This window comes from Taudactylus pleione, unplaced genomic scaffold (genome assembly GCF_031769625.1).
Source record: "Taudactylus pleione unplaced genomic scaffold, aTauple2 ptg000073l, whole genome shotgun sequence".
In the NCBI taxonomy this organism is placed as follows: Eukaryota; Metazoa; Chordata; class Amphibia; order Anura; family Myobatrachidae; genus Taudactylus; species Taudactylus pleione.
Window position 1 is genome coordinate 6,942,229 of NW_028284475.1, and position 24,298 is coordinate 6,966,526.

A 24,298-nucleotide genomic window follows, 5' to 3' on the forward strand; every position below is an offset into this window, starting at 1 on the left:
TTAAAGAAAAATAAAAAATGTCCAATCTACATAGAGCCTAATTGGCTATTTTTTTTTTTTAGCTTCTAACAATTACACTAAAACAGGGAACTTCTCTTCCGAGTTTTTTTTTATTGAGTTTGCCATTTGCATTCAAAGCCTTTATGAATACCATACAAAGTATATTTTGGCTGAGAGTAGTAATGTCAGGGCCAGACGGCTGTGCACGCCCAAACGGAGCAACAATTTAATTGCTCCGTCGAGCATCATCTATACATAGATGATTCACAGTATTTATGTTCACATAGGATGCATATACATCACAATTTTATTATTTGTGCAATTTGAAGGGAACAGAACACAAATATTATTTAACTATTGTCATTCAATATGAAATACGCTATAAAGAAGCAGTATTCGTTATAATAATCTCATTATATTTTAAACTGTAGAGGGCAAATAATATTAAATACAGTTGCACAATATAAAAACCACTAATTATCAGCAAATATTTTATACTTACAGCATTTACCAGATTGCAGTAACGTGTACTTTACAAATAATTAGTGGGGTTTGCAACGTTCACAATTTAATAAATAAATAACCACAATGAACACAGTAATCTATTCAAGACAACAATGGTTCAAATATAATTAGCTAAGTTACCTGATGGTGGATTTGATGCGGTGGGGATTCTTCTCCCTAGTGAGAACAGAAATGGAAAAAAATAGATAAAAATAACAAATCAAGATTATATAACATAAAATATTTTTATTGATAATAAAAAAAATTGTAATATATAAATACAAAATAAAATAGAATAGAATGATTTGCAATATAAGTTTCATGATCAATTATTTACATGAAAAAAAGCATTGTAACTTACATGTTATAGTATTGCATTAAATAGGAATTTAACTAAGAACCATTATTGTCGACTTGAATTCATATTAATAAAATATAGCCAATAGGAATTACATATTGCATAAGGCTGCCTTTTACATCAGCAAAGACTTCCCACACATCTAATTAATTCTCAAGAGCTCTAAACATTATTTGTGGTTTATGGATATGTTCCCAGCCCATACAGACACCTCAGTTGATCTATCCATACATATTTTTTGATCACCCTATTCAACAATGAACACCCTGTTGTAGGGGGTATTTATATTGCAACACTTACATTTGTTCATAAAACATCTTACATGGCTTACACAAAATGCATAACATTTATCTTTATACTAAAGTTCTCATTTTCTTATCAAATATAAGATCCATTTTTGGAAGCTGCTGATATTTCACTAGGAGAGCCGTTATACTTTTACACAATTCAAGCAGAAATGCAACTGGAAGGTCTGATGTGCATCCTCATTTTAATTATTGGGGGTAAATCTTGAGGTCAAGCACCTCAAAGATAGTGGAAGAGACATTTTTCTTTTACTTAGGGAAGAAGGCTAGTGCCCCTTTTCAGATGCCCTTTCAACCCCTTGAACTCATTTAAATATCCCTTTTAATTAGAATACTCTATTTTTCCATACTTTTCACTCTGAGATCATAAAGCTGTGTACATAAGGGAGTCCAGCTTTTGATGAATAATTCTGCTCTGTAGACTCTCTGGTCTTTCTTGGTCAAATTCCAAATTTGTAAAGAACTATCAGACATGGCCGACAGTCTTCCACGATAATGGTGCTTCTTCACTTCCAAATGTTGGGCTGGTTTAGTAATTGCTATGTGATCCACATTACTAATATCCCAGGTAATGAAAGCAACACTATGAGAAGCAGGAAGTTGCAGAATAACTCTTCCTCCAAGTGTACCGAACAAGAGAACCGTAGAGTTGCAGGATTCTGAAGGTTCTAATATAATAATTAAACAGAGAACAGTTTAGTTATTTCATATTGTAATAACTGTTATATTTGCAGGTTTTATCAACTAAACATTTACGTATGTATTTTAAGACATAGCTTAGAAGATAGAAATATATACAGTATAATTTGTTGTGATACCCCCAATAAATTGATGTGGTATTGGAATTATCACAGGCCCTGGTGTTACCTTCTTGTAGTGTGTCAGCAGGGAAAATCTCTCTCTCCCTTCGTTCCCCCTCCATGTCTTTCCCTTTTCCCCCCTCATATTTCTCCCATTGTCCCTTCATGTCTCTCCCATTGCTCTACCAATGTCCCTCCCATGGTCCATGTCTCTCCCTTTACCTCATCTCTATTTGCTCCCCTCAATGTCTCTCCCATTGCCTCCTCGTCACTCCCTATGCCCTCCTCCTTGCCACTCCCTTTGCTCTCCTACTGGTCACTCCCTTTGCCCTCCTTGTCTCTCCTTTTGCTCCTGCATGTCTCTCTCTTTGCCCACCCTCCATGTCTCCCATTGCCCCTTCATATCTCTCCTTTTGCTCCCTCCATGCCTCTCCCTTTGCCCCTCAATGTCACTTCCTTTGCCTCGCCATGTAGCTCCCTTTGCCCTTCCAGCATCGCTCTCCTTCTGGTCACTCTTTTCCCCTCCATGCCTCTTTGCCCAACTCCGTATCTCTCCCTTTGCCTCCACCATATCTATAATTTTGCTCCCCTCAATGTCTCTCCCTTTGCCCCCCTTCTTTGCTCTCCTCGTCTCTCCCTTAGCCCCTCCATGTCTCCTTTTGCTCCCTCCATGTCTTGTTCTTTGCCCCATCCATGTCTCTCCCTTTGCTTCCCTTCATGCCTCTCCCATTACCTCCTCGTCACTCCCTTTGCCCTTCCATGTCTCCCCCTTTGCCCATGTCTCTCCCATTGCCCCTCCATGTCTCTCCCTTTGCCTCCATATCTCTCCCTTTACCCCTCAATGTCTCTCTCCCATTTCCCCACCATGTCACTCCCATTGCACCACCATGTCTCATTCTTTGCCCCCTCATTGTCTATCCCTTTGCCTCTCCTGCATGTCTCTCCCATTGCCCTCCTCGTCTCTTTTGCCCTCGTTTCTCTCCCTTAGCCCCTACATGTCTCTTTCTATGCCCACCCTCCATGTCTCTCCCATTGCCCCTTCATGTGTCTCCCTTTGCCTCCTCCATATCTCTCCTTTTGCTCCCTCCTTTCCCTTGGTTCATGTCTCTCCCATTGTCCCCCCAATGTCACCCCCGTTGCTCCCCCAATGTGGCTCCCATTGCCTCCCCTAGTGTCAATCCAGTTTCCCCTCCATATCGCTCCCATTGCCTCCTCAATGTCTCTCCCTTGGTCCATGTCTCTCCATTTGCTCCCCTCCATGTCTCTCTTTGCCCTCCCTCCATGTCTCTCCCTTTGCCCCTCCCTCCATGTCTCTACCTTGGTTCTTGTCTGTCCCATCATCCCCCCAATGTCGCTCCCATTGCTCCACCAGTGTGGCGCCCATTGCCTCCCCTAGTGTCGCTCCCATTTTCCCCTCAATGTCTCTCCCATTGCCCCCCATGTACTCTCCCTTGGTCCATGTCACTCCAATTGCTCCCCTCCATGTCTCTTTGCCCTAGTCTCCCTTTGCCCTCCCTCCATGTCTCTCCCTTTGTCCCTCCCTCCATGTCTCTCCCTTTGCCCCCCTTCTCGTATCTCCCTTTGACCCCCTCCTCGTCTCTATCTTTGACCCCCTTCCTAGTCTCTCCCTTTGACCCCCTTCCTAGTCTCTCTCTTTGTCCCCCTCATGTCTCTTTCTTTGCCCTCCCTGCATGTCTCTTTCTGTGCCCCTCCTCCATGTCTCTCACTGCGCCTTCATGTCTTTCCATTGCCCCTTCATGTCTCTCCCTTTGCCTCCTCCATATCTCTCCCTTTGCCTCCTCCATGTCTTCCCCCCCATGTCTCTCCCATTGCCCCTTACTGTCTTTTCCATTGCCTCCTCCATATCTGTCATTTTGCTCCCTCCATGTCTCTCCCTTGGTCCATGTCTCTCCCTTTGCCCCTTCAATGTCTCTCCCATTGCACCCCCCAAAGTCGCTCCCGTTGCCCCCTAGTGTCGCTCCCCTTTCCCCTCCATTTCTCTCCCTTTGCCCTCCCTCCATGTCTCTCCCATTGCCTCCTAGTCACTCCCTTTGCCCTCCTTCTTTGCTCTCTTCGTCTCTCCGTTTGCCCCCAGCATGTCTCTACCTTTGCCTCCATATCTCCTTTTGCTCCCTCCATGTCTCTCCCTTTGTCCTACCATATCACTCCCATTGCCCTACCCACATTGCCCCATGTCTCATTCTTTGCCACCTCAATGTTTCTCCCTTTGCCCTCCTTGTCAGTCCCTTTACCCTCTTCCTTGTCCCTTTGCCACCCTCCTTGTCAATCCCTTTACCCTCTTCCTTGTCTCTCCCTTTCCCTCCTCCACGTCGCTCCCGTTTCCCCTCCATGGCTCTCCCTTTGCCCTCTCCCTCCATGGCTCTCCCTTTGCCCCCTCCCTCCATGCAGGTCTCTCCCTTTGCCCCCCTCCCTCCATGCAGGTCTCACCCTTTGCCCCCTCCCTTCATGCAGGTCTCTCCCTTTTCCCCCTCCCTCCATGCAGGTCTCTCCCTTTGCCCCCTCCCTCCATGCAGGTCTCTCTTTGCCCCCTCCCTCCATGCAGGTCTCTCCCTTTGCCCCCTCCCTCCATGCAGGTATCTCCCTTTTTCCCCTCCCTCCATGCAGGTCTCTCCCTTTTTCCCTCCCTCCAAGCAGATCTCTCCCTTTGCTCCCTCCCTCAATGCAGGTCTCTCCCTTTGCCCCCTCCATCCATGCAGGTCTCTCCCTTTGCCCTCCCTCCAGGTCTCTCTCTTTGCCCCTCAAGATAGAGATGCAGTGTACAAATAGATAAATGAATGACCAGGAATGACCAGCTTACCTATCTGTATCAGCCTCTGACTCGTAGGCCCTGAAAATATGAAAAGAAAAAGGAAATGTGAATCCATAAAATGGGAATTTATACAAAAAATGCAATTTACAACATGATTCTTCTTTTATGCGCAGACCTTTTTTTGTGCATTTGTTAATTTTTAGGGGTCAACGCATAAACTAGCATGGGTAGATGGTGGGGAATGTGGTAGCAGCTAGGTACATTATCCATTGAATTGCTGAATGTTGGGTTGTGTGTGTAACTTGTGCCAAGTCTTCTTGGATCTAAAAGGACCAAAGACCTGCATCCTTGAGAAAGGGAACTGATCCACAGCCATGCCCAGGAAACAATCCCTAACCATATTGGTAATGTCCCTGAATCTGCACTTAGTTTTACAACAATCAATGGGACAAGATATCCTAATAAAAGCTAAGACATAGAGACTTCACGCTGCATTCCGGACATTGTACATTACGCTGCATTCCGGACATTGTACATTTCACTGCATTCCGGACATTGTACATTACGCTGCATTCCGGACATTGTACATTTCACTGCATTCCGGACATTGTACATTACGCTGCATTCCGGACATTGTACATTTCACTGCATTCCGGACATTGTACATTTCACTGCATTCCGGACATTGTACATTACGCTGCATTCCGGACATTGTACATTACGCTGCATTCCGGACATTGTGGATGTGATAAATTACTCCTGCACATCCTCAAAGGCTGACGTGATTGGATGCTGCAATCATTTTCATGTCACCTGTTTATATGTGCGCGCACAGGGGTCAAAGTAGGGATCCCCTGACCCCATAACAAAAGAAGAGTGGTGGCCACTTCCGTGCACATGTGCACGACCTAAGCTTGTCTGGAATAGGCCTCACAAGGTAGCAAGGCCTTGGAGGTTGTGAAACAATTTCCACAAAGTATTTGTGCACTAGTTATAATAAATGTAATTAAAACATTAAAAAGTACAAAAATAACACACGATATAGGGGCACACAGGGCCGGATACAGACTTGTATGTAAACCTGATGGTTTGGATACAAGTCCAATGGTGGGTGGACTGCGCATGTGCAGAAAGGGTCCAGCATCGTCGCACGCCGTGCTCACTAAGCCACAGCCGGTCCATAGTTTATGGGCAGCGTTCCCGAAAAAGTTCCAATCTGATGGTCACGATGCTACGTATTCGGACGCAGCACTTAGATCTTCGATGCCGGCAGGGGGCAGCTTTTGTCCTCAGACGTCGCCTGCAGCATTAGCATATTTGGACACAGCAGCTGCAGTGTGCATAGCCTACATCTCTGAACCAGGCCTACAATCCCTGTACTCTCTCGGCATATTATAGACCTAGAAAAGCTCCAAGAAGCAGCAATTTAGGTAAAGGAAGCAGAAGTCGCAATTACTTAGGTTTAGCGAGGAAAAAACCTTGTGCCCAATTTTGGAATACCGCGGGTATGCACGCTCCCGATACCCGCGGTACCCAATTTAAAAAATAATCAGAACTGATTTTTAAAAAAAAAAAAAACACCTGCCCTGTGGTTTCTGCGGTTCCCGGTGGCCTCCCCTCTATATTCTTACTGGAGAGGGGGCTGCTGGGCGTCCCAGGGGCTGCTGGGAGGCGCATGGGGTTGGTGGGAGGGGCAAAGGCTGCTGGGAGATGTAGTTCTCCCAGCGCCCATTCCAGGGGGCCACACTGTCACTTGGGGGGGGCACACATACATGGGGGTCACACACATACTGACATACTCACCCTGCTGCAGAAGAGCCGTCTCCCGACTCTGGATGCAGAAGACAGCGCTGAAGGTGGGTAATTAAAGACTAATTAAGATAATTGGAAAATTCCAATTGCTTAATTAGCCCTAAAAGGGTGTGCCACTGGCGTTCCAGAGCAAGTCCCACAGATTTTTCCTAAAATTAACGATTTTAGGATAAAAACATACTTGCTCTGGAAGTGCGTGTAAAAAACCTCCCGACACGGGGAAAATAAAAAACCCTGCACCTAACTGAATATCAAAAATCCCGCACCTACAGAAAAAACCTCATAGGTGCGGGATTTTTGATAGTCTCGCAACCAAATGAATATGCACCTTAATGAGAGGTTTTAATGTGACAACAGAACTTTGGTCAATACTAAAACCAAAAGAACGTCTTGAAGAAAAAGCCCAAGGCGTGTATTGTTGATTCCCAATGGCAGAATGGTCAGGCCCTATTGACTATGGTGGAACCTTTAACTTCAAGCCCCAAAAAGTTGACAGGTGGACATGAGCACCCATGTGGCCTTGAAAACGGAGTACTTAATGTAATATAAATTATGGGCTAAGGTTATTTTCCTCTAAGGACAACGTATTTATCTTGTTGATATGGCAGATCAAAATTTGATTGTTAAGTTAGGTGGCATAGAACCTTTGATCTTTCACCAACGCATTTGTTACTGATTGAACCACGTGTTGCCTTTGAGGGAGAAATCTACATTATTTACCACGTTTCTTTTTATATTATTCCTCTGCATATAAGGTACTATGATTTTTTTAAATAGTTTTAATAAAGAAAAAAAAATATTACATAATACTGTAAAATGTTTCAATTTTACAAATTTACCATCAATTCTGAGATCATAGAGCTGGGCACATATGTAGCCTCCATCCTTGTTAAATAGTTCAGCACGATATATCAGTCTGTCTTTTGAGGTCAGCTTTGTAATTCCTAAAGATCCATCAGACAAGGCACATAGTCTCCCAGCATACCTAGCATTATAATTCTCCAGCTCCAGACGTTGGCCTGGTGATGTGGTCGCTAGAAGACGTTTCTCAAAATTCCAAACAACAGAAGTGACTGGCGTCTGGAACAGTTGTAGGATAACGTTTTCCCCTTCTTTAGCAGTAAGAGTTGTTTTACATCCACATTTAGAAGACAAAACATCTAGGAAGAAATTAAGCAATTTGACAAAAACAACTTTCCACCTGTCCTTGTAACATTTGTTAAAAAGCATAATAAACAAACATTTATTTTAGGGATGTGCAGGCTCGGATAGGTTCGAGTTTGCACGTTGAGTTCGGATTTTTCCCTCCAAAAAAACGGAACTCAGAAAGAGGCAAAACGTCATCTTGCATGGACGAACATCATCATTCCTGGACAAAAGTCCAGGAATGATGATGTTCATCCATGCAAGATGACGTTTTGCCTCTTTCTGAGTTCCGTTTTTTTGGAGGGAAAAATCCGAACTCAACGTGCAAACTCGAACCTATCCGAGCCTGCACATCCCTAATTTATTTACATCACATTAAACACTAAATCTGCATAGTAATATAATAAAAACTTCTGTAGGCAACCACCGTAAGCCATATCAAAGGGAAAAAAAGGAGGGCAGCACAGGAGACATAAGGAATACAACACACTATGTATAAAATTATATATTAAGATAATGTAATGTAGAGGGAATAAATTCTTCCCATGTGTAAAGCTAAATTAATGATCTATGTCCCTTTCCTGGAAACAAATGGTGGTGCTCCCCAGTGTAAAGTGTATAGAATAATTAGCCAAAGAGGAAAAGAAACTCTATAATGGGTGCACACTCATTATAATGAAATGAAGTTAAAATATAACTTTTATTACAAAACAAGGTAAAATATAAAATGCTAGCACTGTATATGAATGGAACTTACGAGTGGGGAACCACTGTGATACAGTCAAATAATTAAATATAAAATAAAATGAGTAACTGTGGCAATAAGCTTTTGGAAAAATTCAGTGTATCATACCCCAATAGTTCCACTGCTATAAGGATGAAAGCAGTAAAACACGTTTTGTTTTTAATCAATGTAAATGATGTTAATCAGCTAGATAGTCTTCCATTAGGTGAAATAGGAGACAGAAATGCAGCTAATATAGTCGATGAGTAAAGGTCATAATCATTTCAGGGTCCAGGGTTGTGAGATGGAGTGTCTGCAAAAGGCACAGTACATTCTGCAGACTGTGCGTGCCCATCTTTAGATCAAGGCCACCAGAGCGGTAATACAGGAGTCAGAATATATCCAAGCTAGCTACTAGCAATAAAAACGGTGTTCACAAGAACCTTGACGCGTTTCTTGGTGTGGTTCTCAGCTTCATCAGAAGGAAGAATGTTGCTTATGTACTAATAACTGAAGTATTAACAAGTTTCCCCTTCTACCTTCCAATAAGAAAAACATCACCTTAGGGACGTGTTCATAGAGCTCAGCAAAAGTGGTTCAGGCATGTTCTAAAAAAAAATGTACGTTGGCAGTTCTAAATCTGTGGATAACTTTAATATTTGAACCAACGTGAAAGCAGCACACACTGTTCCAGTGGAATTCAGGAACAACTAATGGTGACATTGACATTTTCTAAATATTTTTTTTACAATATTTATTATTAGGGTTATCATTTGGAGGGACCAAATACAATTTATGAAATCGTTCTTGGTCCAGGGAAAAGTTTAAATAAATATTAATATGGGCCAAAAGGAATACAGGAAATACATGACCACATATTACCAAATATATTATGGAATAACAAAATCGCTTTTCTTTTTAAGTTCAGAAAGATGAGAACAAATGAGCCTTACAGGTAATTACTATCGTAAACCAAAAAATGTTTTAGCTTTGAGCAAGGTTAGAAGGAAAAAGACCTGGACAGGATAACAGAGACTGGAAGTGGACTCTGTCTGATTCATTACCAATTGCAACAGAGATTACGCACGCAGACGGCCGATTGTTGCGTTCTGTACATGCATCGCAGTGTGCGAAGGCACCACTGCGATCGAAGAGATCACGCAGACCGATTGACAGGAAGTGACTGTTTGGGGTGGTCGGCGGAAAGCAGGCTTGCCAGTGTGTTTGAATGCCATTACAGGGGTGTGCATAATTAGCCACTGAGATGGCATAAGCAGCCTGAGCTCTCACAACGTACAGGAAGTTTAGCCATTTCTGAGTAAGGTCTGACCTTGTGCAAGTGTGCGTGAGGCTCCGATGTTACCGATGGCTTCGCAGACTTGCAAAGTATTACGGAGGTGAGTAAGGGGAAGTGGGCATCCTTGTGTTGTGCTGCGACAGCATAGCGATCGCAGACAGCATATTTTCACTGCAAGACTGTAATCGCAGTTGCGATCTGTAATGAATCAGGCCCTCTGTCTTGTAGGAACCAGTGTCAGTTCTTGGGAACCTGCTCCTCCAGATAAAGTGCAGGTGGGGCTGATGCAACACGTGCAGAGAGAGTTAGATTTGGGAGTGGTGTGTCATTGTACCCTATAGTAATGGCATGTACAGAACAGTTTATTGCTATGCTGTGGGCATTTACTATGTGACAGGTGGGTGTACAAAATTGTGTCCACCATGGTAAGAACTTACCCTTATTATCTCTCTTTCTTCGAAGTCCATAGGGTCCACAGGGTTGACTTTGGGGTATAGATTGGGAACCAAATCCGGGCACCACGCAGTTAAAGCTTTCAGCTCCCATGATGCACTGGGTCCACTCTCCCTATATCCCCGCCCCCAAACCAGAGGCACCTCAGTTTGTAAGTAGCCAAATGCCGGAGGATGAAAGAAAGAGAGAAGACTGGAACACTCAAGAACCATACTCACAGAAAAGGAGACGGGAAACTGGTGACCAGTAACAGCCCATATGAAGCCAGGTGCGTCAGGGCGGGTTGCCCAGTGAACCCTATGGACTTCGAAGAAAGCGATAACAAGGGTAAGTTCTTACCATATCTCTCATTTTCTTCTTCAGGGTCCATAGGGGGTCCACAGGGTTGACCTTGGGGATGTCCCAAAGCAGTCCTTATAAGGGTGGGGGACACTCCTGTGATGAGGAGAACCCGTCGCCCAAAGGAAGCATCCCGAGAGGCAAAGGAATCCAATGCATAGAACCTTCAAAAAGGTCTGGACAGAAGACCACGTGGCCACCTTGCAAGGCAGAACAGCCGAGGTTCCACAGTGAGCCGGCCACGAGCCCACAGCCAGAGTAGAATAAGCATCAACAGAAACAGAAAAAAGCCTTCCTATGTGTAGGACCCTGAGATAGTCATACAAAGCCATCTAGCCAATGTCTGTTTATTGGCCGGCCATCCTTTCCTGTGAAATCCTTAGATCACAAATAAGGAGTCTGATTTCCTGAAGGAACTTGAAAGGACCACGTAAATCCTGAGAGGCCGGACCACAGTCAATGAGGCCAACCCAGCCGAAAGGAATGGAGACTGAAATGTCAGTACAAGAAGTTCCTGAATAATATGGAACTGAAAAACCACTTTAGGAAGAAACATAGGGCAAGTGCGACTCACAACCCTGTCTTTTGTGAAATATCCAGAAGAGGGAGCCACAGGAGAATGCTCCCAATTCCGACACTCTCCTGGCAGATGCAAACGCCGTAAAAAAGAGAGTCTAAGTAATAAACCACGTACGGGCTATCAAAACTAGTGGTTTAAATGGAGTCCCCGAAGAACCACTGCCAAATCCCAAGGAGACCCTAGGGGGGATAAAGGAAGGTAGAATCCAGAAAACACTCTGAAGGAGGGTCTGGAAAACAGAGTGGAGCAATTCCACATCCGAAACATACTGACAGTGCAGAGACCTGCACTTTCAGGGAGGCCAGGTGAAGGGCTAGACCCAAGCCAGCTGGAAGGAATGCCAGAACTTCTGGAAATCCTAAACATGAGAGTATCGTAGCTACAGGTACGATACCATAAGAGTTATGTATGCCACATTCTGTGGTAGATCCCAGCAAAAGCTGACCTACGTGCTCTAAACATCCGAATGATGACAGAGCCAGGGAAGCCTAAGGACAACAGTAGGGACACAGTCAAAGACAAATGGGTCCAGGGAGAGGCAAGGACCCTGAGACAACAGGTCTGAATATTGAGGCAGCAGGAACGGAGTGTCGATGGAGAGACTCTGAAAATCAAAGTACCAGTGACGTTTGGGTCAATATGGAGCCACCAGCAGGACAGTACCTCCGTCTCGATTGAACTTCTGAAGAACTCAAGGAAGAAAGGAGACCGGAGGAAACAGGGACACAAATTGGAAGGTCCACTTCACTGACAACGCGCCACCGAAGGTTGCTTCAACACCTCTAGTACTGGACTCCAACACCAGTAGTGTGTGATAGTCAGGAGGCCATGAGGACCACCTCTGGGAGGCCCCCTCTGCTCACTAGGAGTTGAAACCTCTCTTGGAGAAGAGACCAGTTCCCGGGATGCACGTCGTGACGGCTGAGGAAGTCCGCTTCCCAATGGAGAACTCTCCGAATGAACACTGCAGAGATGGCCGGGAGGAGACCCTTTGTCTATGTCAGAATGTGTGACATTCCTGTCATTGCTGCCCAACTACGAGTGTCTACTAGATGTAAGCCACTGTTGTGACATTGTCAGACTGAACCTTTACAGGTTTACCGTGAAGTATGTGTTAGGCCAGAGCGAGGGCCCAAGACAGCTTGATGTTCCAATAAGTTGATTGGCAGGGTGGAATCGACAGGCATCCAACTGCCCCAAAAGTGTCACGACCATGTCTAGTTTTCACCTTTTGCCTGTTGACTTACCACTGCCAGCTGTCTCCATGGATCTGTGTGTGTAATTTGCCTGGAGGACCTGTTCTGATCATGCTGCTGCAGCACTTCTATATGTATTCCTTCCACAGTGATAATTTCACCTGGGTCCTTTCCTGTCTGTGAACACTGCTAGCCCTGATTGGAATCACAGGTGTAGTTCTGACTCAGTGCTGCAGAGATGAATACTCCCTCCGCATGTTGTGCCTTCCACCACTCAGAATGCTACTGCCAGACCACCTGTCTGTATCCTCCAATTGCTGCCAGACCCAGGATATATATATATATCCTCCCTTGATAGCATTCTGGGCCTGAACATCTCGTTACTTCCATGGTGTATGATTCGTGCTGTTCTGTGTTCTAGTGTATCCCTGACTCCTGCTGACAGCAACACCTGGTGCAATCCAGAAAACCTAATACAGCAATACCTGGCAATCCAGAAAACTTGCTACAGCAATACCTGGCAATCCAGAAAACCTGCTACAGCAATACCTGGCAATCCAGAAAACCTGCTACAGCAATACCTGGCAATCCAGAAAACCTGCTACAGCAATACCTGGCAATCCAGAAAACCTGCTACAGCAATACCTGGCAATCCAGAAAACCTGCTACAGCAATACCTGGCATTCCAGAAAACCTGCTACAGCAATACCTGGCAATCCAGTAATCCTGCTAGTTCCCAGGCCAGTGCAACTCCTCTGTTTTCAGCTTCAGCTATAACTGAGTTCCTGTGCTTCTGACCTTAGTCCTGTGCTCTGCTGCTAGCCCTACTCCTGGTTGGTCCCTGGCACCCTGCAAACCTGCATCGTGTTACCTTGCATCGTGCTTCCTGCTGTGGATCAACTTCTGCTCCTTCTACCTACCCACTCCCTCCCTGAACCTAAAATCCCAAACCTACCCATTCCTTCCTGAACCTGTTATTCCCAATTACCCTATCCAGCCTGCTCCTGAGTTCCAGCCTTTGTCACACCATTTCCGGATTACCCTGTTTAGCCCTCGTCTCAGCAGTACCTGATTTCCCTTCAGCCATTGTCACGTTATTCCAGTCCAGAGTCAAGTTCCAAGTTCATCAGTTCAATCCACGTTATTCCAGTCCAGAGTCAAGTTCCAAGTTCACCAGTTCAACTCAACAAGTCTTCCTGCCGGTCCCAGTCCGGTTCCTCCAAGTTCCTGTCATTCATCATCAAAGGCAGTTCTCACTGCTACATAAATCTTGCAATAGAGCTATCTACGTCATCTGTGGTTCCAGTCATGTCGGTCTCCGTTGAATCCCACTCATCAGCTGAGACAGGTAACTCACAGACACCATTTGTGACAGAAAGGAGTGCGGACCGGTAACTGCACCCCAGAGACTGGCGTCCGTTGTAAGGATTACCGTAGACAAGATGGCCATCACCACCCAGATAGAGACAGACGCACCTCCGGAGAGAGCATCATCGTCTGAACAGTGATCCGATGGAGAAACCCGTTCCCTGGTGAGAGACTAAAGCACAAACAGTCAGCGCTAGTCACATACAATGCAGAAATATATATACATAAACATTACATATAATATACTGCAAATGGCACTACAATCAACTGCCCAGATTCAGTGTCTGGGGAGGCTATAGCGCCGTGTACACTCACCCAAATGGCAAGGTACGCAGGGGAACTGGGCCAACTGTCATCCAAGGAGATCTGCACTGCACCACAGTAGTAAAATGGCCGCCCGGAGACCTCAGAGGAAGCGTGGCCCACGGAGGAAGCAGCTCAGGGACGCCAGACTATAGGCTTGAAAGGCTCGCTGAGCTGAGGGGAGGAGCCACTGTAACAGGGAAGGCTGTCTCCCCTGGCCGGCTATTAACCCCCGGGATGCCGGCTGCCGATCGTTAAGTCCCTGGTGGTGGACCCAGTGCATCCAAGGAGCTGAAAGCTTTAACTGCGTGGTGCCCGGATTTGGTTCCCAACCTATACCCCAAGGTCAACCCTGTGGACCCTGAAGAAGAAAATAGCAATTACGGTAATGGGTTCTGGGCTCAAGTCAGCTCACACCGCAATGGGAGTGAGCGCAGCGAGAGACCCATGCCGCAAAGCCCATTCATGTAAGTGAGTCTGCATCATTGTGGGGGGAGATGTATCCAGCCTTGGAGAGAGATAAAGAGAAGTTGACCAAAGCAACCAATTGGCTTCTGTCATTTCATACACTGTGCTAGAAGCAGATTGGTTGCTATGGGCAACTTCTCTACTTGCTCTCTCTCCAAGGCTTGATACATCTCCCCCTATACACTTTTTAAAGGGACATATTTTGCACTTTCCAGTTGTATCAGTTGAATAGATCACCTGTAGGTGCACAATATGCAATTTAATGACATTCAAGTATACAAAGTATATATATATATTAAAAACAGTGTTGAAGTCCCCTCAGTCTCATGAGTTATTTAAGGCACACATGAATAAACAGAACAGTACTTTAACAGAATTAGTAGTTTAGGCGCTGACCTGCCTTTTACACTCTGTACAACCTGCAATTTGGCTTTGTTGGTCACCAAAATCTAAAACAATGGGGAAGTTGAATATCAGCAGTTTCCTCCAGACTGCAAACACTGACTTTGCTGGCACCGCCTTCTAATTATCTTAGTAAGTACGTCATAGGCAGTCAGAGTCATAAACTCATCCAGCCAATAAGATTGTGTATACCGGACAGACACCACATAGAGAGCCACGCCGTGTAGTTTTGCTCCACACGACCTCAGAAACGGTCATAGGAATTTCATGTAAGAAAAATCTTTAAATTTTATAGGAATTTTTGTTGAGAGAAAAAAAAAAAAAAAGAATTAGGCGATAAGTCAACACAAAGCCAAAGGCGATAAATTTGTTTGAAATCCACTAATTAGCTGACGTAACACTGTATTTTTTTTTTTTTGCACACTAATAGAAATGAGTCTGGACAATAAAAACATAAAATTTTGAATAAACTTCACTATAAACACCATAAATCGGTAATACAGAGCTCAACATAAAATAATAAATGTTTTTCTACCATCTAATATGGTCTATGAATATAGTACGCAGTATTTGAAATACATGAAAACATACATGTTTAAAGATCTATGTACATTTTGAAAAATAAATTTACACCCGTATCCATCTGCAAGTAATAGAAACCATTATTTTGATTTCACATTCCCCTGTCACTTATTACTTAGGTGTATTCATTTATAAAATTCTTGTTCCTGACTTATATGGGATCCCAGCTATATATATACTCCATCATATGATCCTCTGCATCTGGCAATTTATATATATATAGATATAGAGAGAGAGAGAGAGAGAGAGAGAATAGGATCATACTGATTTATTAGCCATTCATCTTGTCACATTATTCTCACCACTATGTTATAACCTTTATCTTATTGATACTTCAATTACCTATATCATAAATATTCATTAATCAGCTCAGAGGAGGAACTGACAGCCCTTTTACAACCAGAGTGTCACGGCTAGGGTATTTCAGCATGGCGCTAGGCGAGTGTTACCTGTGAGGTCATTGTGGCGCGGGCTGTCTGGTGGCTGAGCTGGTGTCTGGCGGGGGATTTGGCTGCGCGCGTTGTTGTGCGGGCCTGTTGTCACTCTGCGCTGGTAAGGCCTGGCGGCGTCTCCATTCCGTTTGGCATGGGCGCTGCCATCTTGCCTTCTGGCCATGTGATGCGGCTGGCCAATCCTGGTGAGTCACATGTTCCCTCCGGCCAGTAACAGCACGGCATGGGGTATTTAGGAAGGGTCAGTGCCTTCCTTCTTTGCCAGTGCAACGTGTATCTCAGCCTAGCTGAGAGGGAGTTCTCTGTGCTTTCCTGTTCCTGTGAATTCGCTGTCTGCCAGTCAGCTCCTAGCTCCCACTGGACTACCCCGCTTCATCCATCACCCTTGCCCATACCTGAGTGCGTGAGCCTGCTGACATCCTGTGCTTCAGTTCACTACCTGCAAACCTGGTTTGATTATTTTCAGTTTCACTACCTGCACACCTGGACAGCTCTAATTGTTTCTACTTGAACATTAACCCTTTTACTCCCACCACAGAACTCTTGTGCACATTTATATATTCCTGGACTTTTATTTACTGCCACATTTTATGTCTACTCAAGCACTTATTAAAAATCCTAGTTTTATTTTCAAATCTGCTTCTGTGATCGCTCCTGCTACCACCCCGGGTCCACAAACAACCCAGAACATAACACAGAGATTGACAGCTACGACAACCAATAATCTAATAAGTGGATATTCAATCACAAACAGAGGCGGGGATTCACCACCCCATTTAACATTGCTGAAATATTCATTACACATACTTATCTCCCAGAGGAAGACCCTAAGGGGTAGAAACGCGTTGGAGCATACACCCAGATGTACCAGATCACCTTGATCTATTTCCAAACCCAGACTTGCTGTTCCTACACAGAGTCCACACGCTGCAGCGACACCATTCACCTAGCCTGCACGAGACGGACCCAGTCACGTGACACAGCGCGCATCACCTGATGCGGAAGTAGCAGCACGACGCAGGCGGAGCAGGATCCAACAGCCACACAGCCCAGGAACGCCAAGCAAGAAGCGCAGACGAGAGGACAGGTTCAGGAGTGATCCAGCCACTACAGGCGGCGTGCGAGGTGAGGCATCTGTAGTGGAGGGGTTAGCCAGGTTGAGACCATCAGAGGTCGCAGACCGGCTCTCCCCTCCCTTTAGACAGCAGCGTCAAGCTATCGCTGAGACCCCGTGATCTCCCCTTTCACTAGAGGACACCTGGGTCCGGACACAGCTCAGACCTACTAGTCCAGACACCAAACCCCACAGCCCCAGTGGTCTACCTGTACTGAAGACCACCCGGGCACCAATAGGTCTAGCCCCACAGTGACTGAACCAGCTTAGACAACAGCGGGACGCCGCGTTGTCTACAATAGACAGCTACTTATTTTCCACCCATACCCCACACCCACCCTATGGACAGCAAGTAACTCCACAGGCTCCATTTATCCCACCCACCCCAGGAGGAGGATAACAGAGCTTCACATCATTTTTACGCACATGCATGTTTTTTTATTAGTGTCATCAACAATAAATCTCATTATTGACACTATTTCACGTCTGTCATACAGTCATTTTTCACAGGGATAGTGCGCTGAATATATTGTATTCTATTTTGAAAAATAGGACACATTCTTGAAAGTTAATGACCATTTAATACTATTTGTTTCATTGTAATTATTATCTAACAAACACAAGTGAAATGACACCTGTAGCTAAACAAATGATTTCTATACCTGTTAACTTTCAGGGAAACTAGGTGGGGAGAGACATACCCCAGCAAGATTTAAAAACTCCTTTAACTTTTTAAAAAATACTGTGTGCAAGTTGCCGTTTCATGTAGCTGCGATGTTGCCAGTTTAGTGCTGAGAGTATACCTGCGTAGAGTGCGTGTGGTCATCTCATACCCCAGCCTGGTTCAGCATCTGCCTTGATCTCGGCAATGTGATCTTGTTAAGCCTGAGTTGACACATTGTTTATTGTGGTTGAAAACTCAATTATTTTTGTGGAACAGCTGCGGAACCAGACAAAATACGCAAAGACTGATTGAATTCACATGTAGTTACCAGTCAGCGCCCAAAGGGGTTGATTGGTAACTACAGGGCGGATCGGTGTTTCCGATCCGATCGCTGGACCAGTCAGTAGGTGTATGGGGGGCCTTTAGTGGTCATTTTTTGGTTTGAAGAGTTGACTAAGTTTATTTTAATTATTTCTAATTGTTCATAAGTTTAATTTTTACGAACGATTGTGATTCAAACGTGTTCCAATTAACATTTTCAAAAAAGTTGTTACTAGAAGACGTGTAAAGTCCGCAAAAAATAGTTTTATTTTTGTTTACTAGTTTTAAAAGTTTAAAAGGAGTTTATTTTCTTTTTATACCTTAAATTACAAAATCGAGGTTAGTCGGAATTACTGTTATACTAAATTAATATACTTATTTTAAAGTATAGAATGGGGTATGAGATTCCCCACATGGTTCGCCATATTGATTTTTTCCACCTGGTTCACCAAAGGTTAATATCAGTGAGATAAAACAGTTGAACAATTTCCTTAGCCATGACAGGGCTGTTACTGACCAGTAAATTAATATCCCTTTTAAAAGACACAATGCCGATAACATAAAAAGGAAAATAAATGAAAACTTACATTTCTGAGAATAAAGAAACAGAAAGCACCAGAAGAACCAGGAGAAAATAGATTTACTTTCTTGGGACATTTCTCACTTCCAGGAGTACAGTAGCCAAAGGATCACACACTTACTCTAGTACACACAGTGCAAATAGTACAAACTACCAAACTCAGCAAGCCAAAAACTTACATACAACATCCTACGTATATAAATAGCCAGACTTTACACCCACAGTTAAAGGAAAAGTACAGAGGGGTGTGGATTGATAGACACTATCTAGATAGACAGTCAATAGATAGACACTAGAAGGTAAACCGTAAATAGGTGGACAGAGACAAAAAGGTTGATAGTTAAATTGCCGACATGGCCAAATGTCACCTTTTTTTAAATTATTATTTTAACCCTAATCCTAACCTTTACCCTGGTGCCTGATCATAACCCTTCCCCTGATGCCTAACCCTCCCCTCTCATAGCCTAATGCTAAGCCTCCCCTTTCGTAGCCTAACCCTCTACCTATTGCCTAAACCTCGGCTAGGGGCTAGTCCTAAAACCCAAGAAAAAAACATGTGTTGATTTGCATATTGACCTTTTGATCATGTCGACCTATGTCCGTGTTGACCATTTAACTGTCAACGCTTTGTCCCTGTCAACCATCTGGTGTCAACCTATTGACTGTCTATTTATGTACTGTCTATCTACCATCCGTAAACCATTTCAGAGGTTCTAAATTCCAATCATTAAGTTGTACTCTTATATCACCATTGCGCAGAATGCCATTCCATGCTGTATCTATAAATCTGCATTTGGTTAATGTTGTGAAATATAAATAGCGCAGACATGGCAGCAATCAGTTAATGTTGTTGTGTCGTGTGGGTGGGAATAGCAGCTATTAAGACAAAATTTCAGTGGAAAGAAGGATGAAAGGATGTCTCCGAATGTGGAAGATTTCAAAATAGCCGAGAAAATGTTGCTCAACTCTAGATTTTATGTAGATAAAACGAAATCAACACTGAACTGTACACAAATAATTTTAAAAAATAGGAGGTTATTAAGTTTGTGGACCATTAACATTGATACAAATCACATTTACCCCAAAATCCACTGTACTGGATCAGGGCCAGATTTAGATGTAGGCTGAATAGGCTGTAGACTAGTGGCCCCCACCACCAAGAAGCGAGCTGTACGCTATATTGCTATTGCATACTAATATTACATTACCGAGCATAAAAGCAAACAAAAAAAAAAAAAGAGGCTAATATAGGGCTTGATCCAGGGAAGGACGGTACTGTCACCGCCAAAGCTGCAAATTTGGACGCAAGGGCTGTGCCAAAATAGGCCAATATCGCAGCCACTGGGATTGGTATTGAGATGCCTACTGGTGGCTTCACAAATCCAAGCAACTGCGCACATCGGCCGCAGATCAGTCGATAATTGGCCTTCTGATTAAACCCATGGTCGTGCAGAATGGCAGAATGGCCGTGGTAAATGAGATGCCGCAACACATCTGCCTTTGTTTGATTTGCCAAGTCCCCCTCCCCTCTTTGCCTCCTACAAACAGTCCCTGCCTATCAGGTGTCAAATAAACACTCCCTGCGGGCAACCACTGTAATTAAACATGATACACACGCAGATCATTGATAATTGCTCAACTGCGTAATGAACGGCATTGCGTCTATCTCAGAATCAGACCCATAGTGTAGTAATTCACCTGAACGGGAAATGCACCTCCACACCACGTGATATCTACGTCACACAAATGGTGAGGGTCCCTTTGTCCTTAATTCATTTGAAGGGAGTAGAAATCCCCCTATAGATGCATACTTTCTGGAATTAAGACAGTACAAGTACATCAACCGATCCGCTCTCCACTCCAGACCTTTAATACTTCCTCAGTATGAACGCCACAATGATGGTGTCGTGGAATGCAGATAAGATAGAATGCGGAAAACTCTATATAGTGCAAATCACTCCTCTTTAAATAACATTTATTAATTAAAACAATTTCATATTTTTGACAATTCAATCTAAATGCCCCCTACCAGTTGGTCATGTCAAAGAGGATATCATAGTTATATCCTCCTCTATGATGGAAACCACCCGGGATATCAGGAAGGAAACTATGACACATTCTCATCCGGTCATAAAGGTGAAATGTCCAGCAGTTCCCCATGTCGACGCGTTTCGACTACGATAGGTCTTTTTCAAGGCATGTATCTCAAATATGGCTTGGCCCCTATATAATGCCATCTGGAGATGGCGTTAACCCCTATATTAGTCTACATTTTTTACAAATTAATCTGGAGAGGGATCCTCTGGAACCCTCTCCTTTGGCACCTAGGTGAATTGTGTGCCAGCCGATGGCTACGCATGCGCATTGGCTGCGGGAAACCAGAATCAGTGCGATAGCTTTATGGGCAGGCTCTTGCCCATCTCCTAGCCAAAGTAAAATGCTAAATGTGCGAAAATATTCATTTTCACGTTGTGAATTTACGCTAAAAATAATCACATCCGCATTAAAAATTAGGATTGTAATATACAGTGCATCCGGAAAGTATTCACAGCGCGTCACCTTTTCCACATTTTGATATGTTACAGCCTTATTCCAAAATGGAATAAATTAATTTCTCTCCTCAAAATTCTACACACAATACCCCATAATGACAACGTGTAAGAAGTTTTTTTTGCGATTTTTCTAAATTTAGTAAAAAAAAAAAACTGAAGAAATCACATGTACAGAAGTATTCACAGCCTTTGCCATGAAGCTCAAAATTGAGCTCAGGTGCATCCTGTTTCCACTGATCATCCTTGAGATATTCCTACAGCTTAATTGGAGTCCACCTGTGGTAAATTCAGTTGATTGGACATGATTTTGAAGGCATACACCTGCCTATATAAGGTCCCACACTTGACAGTGCATGTCAGAGCACAAACCAAGCATGAAGTCCAAGGAATTGTCTGTAGACCTCCGAGACAGGATTGTCTCGAGGCACAAAGCTGGGGAAGGGTACAGAAAAATGTCTGCTGCTTCGAAGGTCCCAATGAGCACAGTGGCCTTCTCATCCTTAAATGGAAGAAGTTCAGAACCACCAGGACTCTTCCTAGAGTTGGCCGGCGTCTAAACTGAGCGATCGGGGGAGAAGGGCCCTAGTCAGGGAGGTGACGAAGAACCCGATGGTCACTCTGTCAGTGCTACAGCATTCCTCTGTGGAGAGAGAAGAACCTTCCAGAAGGACAACCATCTCTGCAGCAATCCACCAATCAGGCCTGTACGGTAGAGTGGCCAGACAGAAGCCACTCCTTAGTAAAAAGCACATGGCAGCCCGTCTGGAGTTTGCCAAAATGCACCTGAAGGACCCTCAGACCATGAGAAACAAAATTCTCTGGTCTGATGAGACAAAGATTGAACTCTTTGGCGTGAATGCCAGGCGTTATGTTTGGAGGAAACCAGGCACTGCTCATCACCAGACCAATACCATCCCTACAGTGAAGCATGGTGGTGGCAGCATCATGCTGTGGAGATGTTTTTCAGCGGCAGGAACTGGGAGACTAGTCAGGATAGAGGAAAAGATGAATGCAGCAATCTACAGAGACATCCTGGATGAAAACCTACTCCAGAGCGCTCGATCTCAGACTGGGGCGATGGTTCATCTTTCAGCAGGACAACGACCCTAAGCACATAGCCAAGATATCAAAGGAGTGGCTTCAGGAGAACTCTGTGAATGTCCTTGAGTGGCCCAGCCAGAGCCCAGACTTGAATCCGATTAAACATCTCTGGAGAGATCTGATAATGGCTGTGCACCAACGCTTCCCATCCAACCTGATAGAGCTTGAGAGGTGCTGCAAAGAGGAATGGGCGAAACTGCCCAAAGATAGGTGTGCCAAGGTTGTGGCATCATATTCAGAGTGACTTGAGGCTGTACTTGCTGCCAAAGGGCATCAAAAAAGTATTGAGCAAAGGTTGTGAATACTTATGTACTTGTGATTTCTTAGGTTTTTTTTTATTAAATTTGCCGAAAAACTTTTTTTTACACGTTGTCATTATGGGGTGTAGTGTGTAGAATTTTGAGGAGAAAAATGAATTTATTCCAATTTGGAATAAGGATGTAACATAACAAAATGTGGAAAAAGTGTTGTGCTGTGAATACTTTCCGGATGCACTGTATATGCCACTTAGTCTTAATCATTGTGTGCGCATCCCCTAATGGAGCTGTCTTGTATTGTGGTAATTGGATTCTAACTGAAGATTGGAAACAAGAGCTCTATTTACTGATCTGTGGATTTCATAGTGTGTTCATTCAGATAAGCCTGTTATTGCTCCAGCCATGCTTCCCATTGACCAAACTTTATTTTTTTGTATACAGCCTGTTATTCAACTGACCTCAGATTGTTTTAGGCTACTCTCTCTGCTGTTTTCCTGACCATGATTGTTTATTGATCACTCTCTCTTGCTGCCAGCCCTGAACCTTTGCTAGTTTATTATGTTGCTCGTTAGTTGCCTGCCCTGACCATTTCCTCATTTCACTATGTTATTAAACCCCTGTCTCTGAACTCTGTCCCATTCGTGACTATCCATTGTGGGGGGTTTTCCTATGTGGATTTGGTGTACTCATAACTTTGTGTCTGAAACATGTACTGGGGGCTCGATCTATGTTTACCCCATATATACTGGGTGCACTCTTCACAGTCTCTACCACTAAAACCTCATTGTTAAAATTAACCTGTTCGGATAAGCTGGTTGGGCAAATACTGCCCTGACTGTCTTCAGGTAATATCACTCACCTTTTTCATAACGCTGAGCAGCTTGTTCATATACTAAACTGCAGGGGCCACTTAGTTTATTGGGGCTAGTGTTTATGGCTCAACTGCATACATATTGGAATAGCGTACATCTCTGAAACAGGCAGAAAGCTGTTTAATGAAGACTTGCAGATCCCTGTCAAGACCTCTCTGCTCCCAAATTAGTCTATTACATAAAAATACATGATTAAAACAGGTTTTAAATAATAATCCAGCAATAGATTAAAAAAAAAATGCAAATACTGCGGTCATTAATTATACAAATAGCCATAACGTTCCTACGCAACCAGTTTATTGCACATTTGAGATGTGGGCTCCTGTAGTATACTGCACCCCCTGTGATTCAGCTTTATAGCATCATGGACTACTGGCATATCCGCTTTATCAAAGCCGTAGGGATCCCTCCACTTAAAGGATTTTGTCTGTCCCACTAACAGCGTCTTTTTTTTTTTTACAAATTACTTTTTACTCACTGAGCTATATTTGCTTTTCAAAGTGTAAAAGCTATTTTGTGATAAAGGTCTGTATTTGCGGTGATCACATATTCATCATTTCCTGTTTTCCAGTGAGGGAGTCAGAAACATAATGCAGTGTGCAATATGGCAACTGGCACAGCTGTCTCCTAGATTCTGTGAAATGTGTCACTTCCCTTTTCTGTCTTTTTTTATTTCTAGAAAGATTTAGAGAGGATGGCAACAAGCTGGCTATAGGGAGCCTTTCAAGTGTATGTACAGTGTGACTGCATCTGAATAGAATATATATAATGGTGACCATAATTAAACTTGCTCTTCTCAGCACCGTCTGTAGAATGTCACCACATTTGGTAGGGAGACTAATCAGAACATGAGAATCAGGATTCCGCGGGAATTATTTTTAGTGCGAAAAGTCTCTGATAGGGGCAATATGCTGCTGTACAATGTGAAAACAAATGTCCAGAATTACTTAGGTGGGCTGCTGAGGCAGGAGGGGCCAG

General features: G+C 43.9%; 1 protein-coding gene across 1 annotated transcript; it reads right to left on the reverse strand.

The window, feature by feature from the left end:
* Window positions 1-420: 420 nt before the first annotated feature.
* On the reverse strand, window positions 421-23,337 carry LOC148532598 (uncharacterized). The gene is made up of 7 exons (XM_088467523.1): window positions 23,308-23,337; window positions 18,546-18,549; window positions 7,389-7,709; window positions 6,369-6,398; window positions 1,518-1,826; window positions 646-681; window positions 421-425 (listed from the first exon to the last, which is right to left on the reverse strand). The coding sequence occupies exons 1-7, from the start codon at window positions 23,335-23,337 to the stop codon at window positions 421-423; spliced, it is 735 nt and encodes a 244-aa protein (XP_088323649.1).
* Between the last annotated feature and the right edge of the window lie 961 nt (window positions 23,338-24,298).